Source organism: Vigna radiata, chromosome 1 (genome assembly GCF_000741045.1).
Source record: "Vigna radiata var. radiata cultivar VC1973A chromosome 1, Vradiata_ver6, whole genome shotgun sequence".
Classification (NCBI taxonomy): Eukaryota; Viridiplantae; Streptophyta; class Magnoliopsida; order Fabales; family Fabaceae; genus Vigna; species Vigna radiata.
In genome coordinates this window covers 33,082,031-33,092,076 of record NC_028351.1, presented here as the reverse complement: position 1 = coordinate 33,092,076, position 10,046 = coordinate 33,082,031, and the positions used below count along the sequence as shown (strand labels likewise).

General features: G+C 32.0%; 1 protein-coding gene across 1 annotated transcript; it reads left to right on the top strand.

Annotated features, from left to right (window-relative positions):
* The first annotated feature begins 329 nt into the window (after window positions 1-329).
* Window positions 330-5,124, top strand: LOC106773561. Its single transcript, XM_014660258.2, has 2 exons — window positions 330-683; window positions 3,298-5,124. The coding sequence occupies exons 1-2, from the start codon at window positions 567-569 to the stop codon at window positions 4,705-4,707; spliced, it is 1,527 nt and encodes a 508-aa protein (XP_014515744.1). The 5' UTR covers window positions 330-566; the 3' UTR covers window positions 4,708-5,124.
* Window positions 5,125-10,046: the final 4,922 nt, after the last annotated feature.

The following is a 10,046-nucleotide window of genomic DNA, read 5'->3' as shown; positions in this document are numbered from 1 at the left end:
AAAAGCAATCAGAATAATCTCATATAGTATTAATATATTTGGAAGAAGGAAGGTAAAATTATTATATTAATATAATAAATAGAGTGGGGCCAACATGGTTTTAGGTGACGTGGCAATAGTTTGGCGCAAAAATGGAGGTAACTGGAGGATATAGACTGCAGGGGAAGTGAAGGAAGACACAAACTTAGAGAGAGAATCAACAATAATAATGTTTCTATTCTTCTACATAACATAACTATCAACCATATAATATAATAATATAATAATATAACAATAAATATAATATAATATAATAATAATTTAATAATTCTCTCTTCATTGTCAATTCCATTTCCATCTTCACTTCACTTCTGTTCTCTGTTCCGTTGAGTGATCAATCATTCACGCACTTTCCATTCTCTCTCTCTCTCTCACACACACTTTCTATTTCATTATCTGAGCTTTTTTTTATTATTCTTTTTCCTTTGTTTTTCAATTCTCCGTTTCCCAAATCCATGATTGCATCTGCCCGCGACCTGCTTGCGCCGCCCACGATTCCCGATCTCCGGTGACCGGAAAGAGATTCTATGTTCAGCTCCAGTCCCGCCATGGGAAGCCGCAACAACACCACCCTGGAGACGGTCAGCGCTGCCGCCACAGCCATCGTTACCGCCGAATCCAGAGTCCAGCCCACCGCCGCGCCGGTGAGTTTCTCTCTGCTCTCCTCTCTCTCTGTGAATGTTTGTTTTGCTTGTAGTATGTACGTGCGCCTGATTTTTGTTTTTTTTTTCTTTTCTCTTTTCGATTTTCGAAATTGGAGGCCTTGTTGTGTACCGATAAAACAACGTGCCAAGGAGAGGGGAAATGGGATCTTGTGTTCTGTGTTTTCTATTTCGTGTTTTGTGTCTAATGTTTCTCGGTTTTCTGTATTTTATTTTATTTTATTTTATTTTCATGGTGAAGGTCTGGTCTAGTCTTGTTTGACTGGATGGTGGTGGCGTCGAAAGGTTTGAAATTTTGAATCACCTTTTCTTTTTCTCTTTTCTTTTCGTTTTCAACATCTGAAACTGTTTCGTCTGTGGCTTTAAAAGGTGTAAAAAGAAGAGAACTTTGGAGTGGGAATCCTGGGGTGTATCCCTCTTTGTTTTTTCTTTTTCACAGTTTCTGAATTTTGTGTTTAATAGTTAATCTGAGACAGGGATTTGCAAGTGAAGAAACAGAGTCAGCCTTGAATTTTCATTTTTTGATTTTATAAATTGTCGTGTTTTCTGCCTTCCTTGCGTGCTTTGATTCATATACCTATCTTTCGGAGGTTTCGTTTTTTATTGTTGGTACATGTTATTTGTGTTAATGTAAAACTCTTAAGCTTTTTAATTTGTGTTTAATAATTAAGCAGAGACAGGGATTTGCAAGTGAAGAACCACGTGCAGTTTTGAATTTCCAAATTTATAAATTTTGTTGTCTACTGTGTGAGCTTTGATTGATATACCTAGCTATCGGAGGTTTCATTTTATTGTTAGTACAAAGTATTCGTGTTAATTTTGCGCTCGAGTTTTGTAATCTGCTGTTTGACGTTATTCAATTCAAGTTATAATGTTCACTTTGTGCTCGGTTAATTGAGAAACAATCTTTTGGTGGAAAATTTTGAGTCAACAACTTGACAAGATGATTCCATATACTTTCTTTCTCCTCAATTGTTGACTTGGTATGTGGTTCTATTTCTTATGTGAATTAAAACTGGTGTTGTATAATCACGGGGAACTGACTTTAGTTATCTACATATGTGTTTGCTATCCGACAAATTGCTAATTTTTCATGTTGTAGACTTTTGATATTGCTTTTCATGAGCACTATAAGTTTTATTATGCTAGGTACTTTTGGCTGGTCTCTCAAACTTACGTTTTAAAACCATATCAATTCAAATGAAGAGAACTTGGTTAAAAGTCTGAAATTGGCAGCGCCAGGAAACAAAATTGTTCTACTAAGCAGTGACAGTGAAATTTACTTATCACTGATCCCCATTGACAAATAAGATGAGTTTGAAAGTGGATTGTGATGACAATGTTAGTTTTGTCAATGGGATGCTGATTTTAGTGGTTTGAAAGTGAGGATGGGGTGTTAGTAATGCATAGATTCATCAACCTACCCGTTGGAAAGTAAAGAAGACAAACCTAAGTTTTCTAGGTCTGTTAAATGTTTGATATAATAGCTAACTACACCTAGTAATCAACTCAACATGCATTTAAATTCAAATGCGTGCATAATTATTTTGTTTAGAACACGGAAGAGTTACATGAACAGACTTTGGTTGACATGTAATGATTTGGAATGGTGACACAGAAAACATGACTTTATTTCTCTAATAGAAGAAGGAAAAAATTTGCCAATGTGATTGCATTGATAGATCAATCATTGCCACAACTCACAAAAATCATACAGTATTTATGGCCACCACTATCTATTTTCAAACTTATCCTATTCACAAATGGTGTTCAATATGTAAATTCCGTTGTTGCTACTCTGCAAGACAAGTTTGTTTTTGGGTGCCGTCAATTTCAGACTCTGACAAATACTTCCAGGCTTATTAATTTAATGTTTTTGAAACATTAAACCTGGAAAGTTTATGAAAAGCACAATCAAAGGTCTGCAACATGAAAAGTAGCAGTTTGTGGCATTGTTGTTTTCATGGTGAAATCATTGAAGTCAGTCTCCCATGACTATATAATCACCAGTTTTAATTCACATTTGAATTAGAATCACATATCAGAGCACAATGCTCTCAATTGAAAAAAAATTCATTATTGGCATGTAAAGAAAGTTTATGGAATCATCACCATGTCAAGTTTACTCAATTTTCTACCATGAAATTATTTCTTGATTATACATGCACCATAAAGAGGACATTATAACTTGAATTGCAGCAAGCCACATTGCAGGTTGATGAATCTACGCCTTAGTATTACCCTGTATCGTAATGCAAATCATATCTACGCATTAGAAGGCTGTGAATGAATTTTGAAATAATTTCGAATGTTTGTATACTGATTAGGTATCAGAAAATTAAACGTGCTTACTATGGAAATTAAAATAGTAACGGATATTCCAAATCTGTGTAATATAATTTTTTTGGCCAAAGCTCTCTCTGTCATGCAATATTGAACCATGTGAATTGGATAATGTGTAATTTAGAAATCCAGCACTGTTTTGGTATATCCTAAAATTTTTCTTTCTCAGCAAATGCTTTGCTATTGTTGGTGACTGAGTATGTTTTGATTCTGTCCAACTTTGAATGAATAATTTATTCTTCACTAACTGCAGAAAAAACGTTGGGGAGGCTGCTGGAGCCAATATTGGTGCTTTGGATCTTGTAAAAGCAGTAAAAGCAGCAAGCGAATTGGCCATGCTGTCCTTGTTCCTGAACCTGTTGCACCAACAGGTCCAACTGCTGCTGCTGCTGCTACTGCACCACCAAATCCTTCAACTGCCATTGTAATGCCATTCATTGCCCCTCCATCTTCTCCTGCATCTTTAATCCAATCTGATCCCCCATCTGCTATTCAATCACCGCCTGGATTACTTTCACTCTCTTCTCTTGCGGCCAATGCTTACTCTTCTGGTGGTCCAGCATCCATGTTCACCATTGGTCCATATGCCTATGAGACTCAACTAGTTTCTCCGCCCGTATTTTCCAACTTCACAACTGAACCATCCACTGCTCCTTTTACTCCCCCACCCGAATCTGTGCATCAAACAACACCTTCGTCCCCGGACGTTCCATTTGCTCAATTGTTGGCATCTTCTCTGGACAGGGCTCGGAAAAGTAGTGGGAATCAAAAGTTTGCATTATACAATTATGATTTTCAGCCTTACCAACAATATCCTGGAAGCCCAGGTGGCCAACTCATATCACCTGGATCAGCATTTTCAACTTCTGGCACTTCTACCCCATTTCCTGATAGACCCCCTACTCTTGAATTCCGCAAAGGGGAAACACCAAAGATCTTGGGTGTTGAACACTTCTCCACCCAAAGATGGAGTTCAAGACTAGGATCTGGATCATTGACACCAGATGGTGCCGGGCAAGGTTCAAGACTTGGCTCAGGATCCGTGACTCCTGATGGTGTTGGGCTGGCTTCGCGGTTAGGTTCTGGGTGTGTGACACCTGATGGTCTGGGGCAGGAATCCAGGTTAGGTTCTGGCTGCTTGACACCCGATGGTGCCGGGCCAACCAATCAAAACATCTCTGTGGAAAACCGGATTTCTAAGGAAGCAACTCTTGCTAACTCGGACAGTGGACATCCAAGTAATGCAACATTGGTTGATCACAGAGTTTCATTTGAATTAACAGGGGAAGACGTTGCTCGGTGTCTTGCTAATAAAACTGGGGTATTGCTTCGAAATATGTCAGGGTCCTCTCAAGGTATACTGGCCAAAGACCCTCTTGACAGAGAAAGGGTGCAAAGAGACACCGATACTAGCTGTAATGTGTGTACAGAGAAAACAGATGACAAGCCATACAATCCTGTTGGAGAAGGAGAGCAATGTTTCCATAAGCAGAATTCTGTAAATTCTTCTAAAGAATTCAATTTTGACAGCAGTAAAGGAGTTGTTTCTGGTACTGGTGGCAGTGGGTCTGAGTGGTGGACTAACAGGAGGGTTGCCGGGAGGGAAGGTAGATCAGCGAACAGCTGGGCTTTCTTCCCAATGTTACAGTCAGAAATGAACTGAGGTTTAGTTTACTACAACATGACTTAACCTGTATGGTATAAAGCAAAAAGGATTTTCCATTTCTCTGAAGAACCTCTAGTATACTGAATGTATATTTGAAGAAATTGTCTTGAATTCAGTTCATCGTATGCCTTTAGAAGAAATTGCAGTAAAAGAATGATTGAGCAAGACTCAGATGAAACAACAGTTGTTATATTCCTTTAGGACCCAAGGTAGAATGCAAGGGAAGCATAGTGGTAGTAGGTAGGGTACCGATAGTTGGTTATATTTATATAATTATGTGAAACATTGCTTCTTGCATTTCATCGTTTCAAATATACAGAAATAGCCAAGTACATGTATTCGGTGTTGTGGATTATTGTATTATTTCCTATGCAATAATGAAAAAAAAAAAATATTATATTATCCTTTTCATAATTATCATTATTCTTTTGTAACGAGAAGGGGGGCAATTGGATGTATAGAAAACCTGCATATTTTGATGGGGTCATCCGTTTACATGCCTCTGCAATTGTTTGAAAGGTGGGGTACTTTTCCAATACATGTGGTGCTCATAGGTGGGTTCCCTATACAGCTCTGTTTCTACATGTTTACCTGTATTTGTGCCTTTTAATTAATGCAATGCAGCACCTAGCAAAAACACAACTTGGTACCCATCTGCCACAAACTCAGGCTTGGTCCCCTTCCATGAATGTGCAGTTCAAAGGCTGCAATCAAGTCCTTCTGGCTCATCATTTGCTGGTTGGTTCACTTTGATTCGTCATTTCAACTTTTCAATCCAAAATCATAAAAATGGGAAATATTTTAGAAAGTGATTTTAATATCAGATGGCAGGGGTGTATGTTTGTCATGCGGGGACCCTTATAGGCTGCATTGCACTGTGTTGTGTTGTTTCTTCTTGTCTTGCCAAGTCCATTGGACAAATGTTTCGCTTTCGGGTCCAACCCTTCAATCATATGTAGGGATCAAACTTTTCTCTTGACCTTCTCTAAAAAGGAAAAACCTTGCAATTCACAACCATTGCTTAACCTCTAGTGCTAGTTAAAAACTTGCAGGATCATATCCACTATGCTTAACTCACAAACTCTGTTGCCATCCTATTTTTAACCTTACCTACGTTACAGTACCCTTTGATATCTTGCAAAATCTGTACCTTTCTGAAACAATCTTACATTCACTTCTATCTGCAAGTTTTTCTGAATTTTTAATGCTATTTATAAATTGTTACTTTTTGTTCTCTATCTCTGGTTCTGCTATAAACTTTTTAATCGTTCAAAGAAGAAGCCATTAAGCCTTGCTGGCTTTGTTCACATCAGTTATTTTATGGGATCTTTTTTACCCCTCCATGAATATTAAAATCTTCATTTTACCTTTCGGCTTAAAGCGTTATTTCTAGAATTGTTCAATTTGAAAATATCTGATATTGTACAATCTGAAACTTAAAACATATAACCGTAATTTAAAAGTTAATTTTAATTTTTAGATTGTGTAATTCAAATTATAATTTTAACTTTTGGAACGTGAAATTTAAAAATCTTTTGAATTACACCATTCGAAAATTGTTTTTTTATGAAAAGAACGATTTCTAAATAGTATATGATCCTGAGTTGCTTTTATGGAAATTTTTTACATGAAATTTTTTTCTAGATTGTAAGATTTGGTAGATTTCACAATCCAGTAACTTTTTTTATGTAGAATCCTGAGATGATTCTTTCATGAGTGCACAACACCACACAGGAACAAGTAAGGGGTACTTTTGTCTTTTAATACCCATGGAGGTGCAGAAGTAAACCATGGGAGTGCACACCGACGATAGGATTGTTAATTGGGCCAGTCCATTTAGAATAAGTAAAATAACAGGATATGTTAGGGTATATGAAATTAGTAAAATAATTAAAATTTATACCATTTTTCTAAAAACTAGTTGTTGAAATATATAAAATAATTTAATGAGACTTAGGGACTATAAGCATCTAAAGTTTGAGAAAAGTTGTAATTATACATTACCAAAAATTGTAATGAAATTCACGTACATCTTGAGAAATTTACGTAAAGAGGATATTTAAAAAAAATTACGAAATTGATGAATTTTAAAATTTAGTATAGACAAGTAAGTCGTTTATATAAAACACCTAATTGAAAAGAAAAGATAAGTTTTAAAAAAAAAATATTAAATTTCATAATTAAATATACTTTTTGTTTATGTAAAATTAACTAGTTTTGATTTTTGTAATTCTTATTAATTTTTCATCTTTATTAAATTTAAAATCATGGTTATTTATTTGCGTTAATTTTATTTCAGTTTCAATATTCTTTTATAAAATTTATCCCTCCAAAATTTGAATCACTATTTTTATTCTCTAATATTTATTTTAAGATACATAACTAACATTTATTTTAAAAGTTTTAATAAATTTTTTAAGTGTCATATAATGAAAAAATAGAATCAGTTCATTAGGTTAGGAGGAAGAGTTTTTGGTGATAATTTTATATGTATAAAATTTTATATAAACTTTTAAAATGATTTAAATTTCATAAATATGTTTTAAAATATTAATAAACAATTAAATTTACATTTATAAATTAAATATTTTCTTAAAATAACCACTTCATCAATTTCAAATGCAATAAAAAGTTTCGCCAACTTATGATAAACAATACTATTTAGGCATATATAAATAAAATATCATATATTTTATTCTAAAAGTGTTGAAGCTCTTTTTCTTGTTTCCGACAATGACATACTGTTACCTATTCACATGGCAATTCCTACAACCCTAAATTTTCAATTCAAGACATGTTGTTGTAACTTCCCACTCCAAGCTTCAATAATCTTAGTTATTAAAGTGGTGGTTCCAACTATAATGATATTAAAAGCATACAAATAATCTATATACTATGAGATAAAATATTTATTGAAAAATTATATGGTATAATATTTTATAGAAAATATAAGTATATATGTTGTTAGAAATCCCAACTAAAAATAAAACTAATTTATAATATATTAGTGAATGCAAATTTTACTGTATAAGGTGGTTTTGTGAAATTGAATGATACTTAAAAACTATTTTCTAATACATGTATCTTTTATTATAAATTAAGATTTGGATAGACTATAAAGATAATGATTTTGAACGTAATATTAATATTATAATATGAAAGAAAAAAAATCTTATTTAGAGATCTTAATGACTAAAAGAAATCTATGACGTGTATTTCTTCTCAACCTCTATATATAAAATATTTATTTAAAAATAAAGGATTAACAACCATTGACATAAGAATATATGTGTAAACAATTTTTAAATACTTGACTTTGTATCAGTTCGGAACATTATCATCCTTTAGTTAGTAAACTTGTAGTCATTTACATTACACTCTTTGTAAAATAAAAATATTTAGTAAACACTGATTATATTTCAAATAATATTTAGTTTAGCTAGAAGTGAGTGTTTCAAATACGTGATCTTAACCAAGATTAATTACATTTTAAATAACATTTGATTTAATTGAGACTGATTCAAATAATTCTTTATTTTATTCAAGAGTGATCGAAGTGGAAAAAATGATTACGTATGTTTTACAGCGACAATTTACATAATAAAACTTGATTATTGTTACAAAATATTTAATCAAGTTTATAAATAAACTAATATAAAAAAACATGTGTAAATATTTCTTCTTAAACTTTTTCAATTGAATATTATAAAATTACATCCATCCAAAGAAAAAGGAGTTTTCTAAAATAAGGTTTGCAAAAATATTTTGAAAATGTGTAAGTTATGTCAAACTTTCATCTAACTAACTTTATTTATGTAAACCTCTAGAGTCCATCTAACAAGTTAGAATTTTGTCTAGCGGTTTTCATCAGATGATTTTACAAAAATTACAAAAAGTTTTAAACACATAATTGGTAATATCTTATTGTATATTTTATTTGTTTTTACAAATATTTTTAATTTTATCATATTAAATTACTTTTTTAATAAGAACCAGAAATAAAATAACTTATTTTATAGGCTTAATAGCACTAATGGTCCCTATTTTTGTCATGTGCACTCGTTTTGGTCCCAATATTTTTTTTTCAATATTGTCCTAAAGATCGTAATTTGTGTTCAATTTAGTCCTTTTTACTAGTGTCGTCTAAATCGATAACGGTCATATTTTCACATGTACAATTAGAGAATGAACTGTCATTTATGTTCTGACGTGGACTAGATCAATCATCATATGTTTTAAAATCCATTCATTTAAAGATTTTTTTTGAATTATCTCGGTTATGTAAAAATACTTATTTTTTTAATTTTTTGAGGATGTTTATTAATTGGAGTAGTAGTTTACCAAACAAAGAAATAAATCAAACATTTTTATTGACAGTTTTTCAAATTAGACAAATGTTGAATGGTGTAAGAAGCTCAAAAGTGTACGCAATTTGAAATTTATACTAACAACGTTTACTCTAACATAAACTTTTATAGAATATTTCTCCGCAACATAATGGTCAAATTTGGATGCATGCATTACACACTTTCATACACGTGCGGTACGAACGTGCAAACCTAAAATTTATGTCTTTGATCAATTTTCCACTTCAATTTTCTTTATATAAGTAAAACACATTAATGACCATGGAAATTTTAAGTCTTAGATATTGCACAATCTACATACATTTTTTTTTTGGATGGTGAGCATTATTAAGAAAAGACTAAAATCATATTTTGTCATTAAATTCTTATAAAAAAGTTAAATTAGATATTTAATTTTTATTTGGTTTGGAATTTTTATATAGGCCTTGTATATGAAGTTATTTGATGTATAAATCCTAACAAAAATCTAATGTTAATATAACATAATGACCTAATTGTATCATTTTAAAAAATTAAAACACTAAATTAAATCAAATAAAAATTAGGGATGTAATGGAATTTTTTTTAAGAATGAGAAAACCAAAATGGGATTTGAGCCTTGAGAAAATGCTCGTTGAAAATTTTTATTAGAAAAAAAAAAGAAATTTTATTAAAAAAAATTAACGCCTCACTACAAAATATAATGAAATAACAACTAATATTAAAGATAAAAAATAATTAGTCATTATAGGGACTAATTTATATATTAATTTATAAATTAAAAATTATTGATATCTAATAATGCTCATTGTTATCTAGTTTTGTTTGTTTATTGTCATAAATAAATCATTTCTTTACTAATTCTTATCTTGTTTTATCTTCAAGTAGTCTTTTTGTTTGAGTGTGAATAAACAAGGAGCAATTTTAGTGGAGGAAAACAAACAAGAATTTAAGCAATCATGTTTTGGATAAGGAAAGATCAATTTGAAG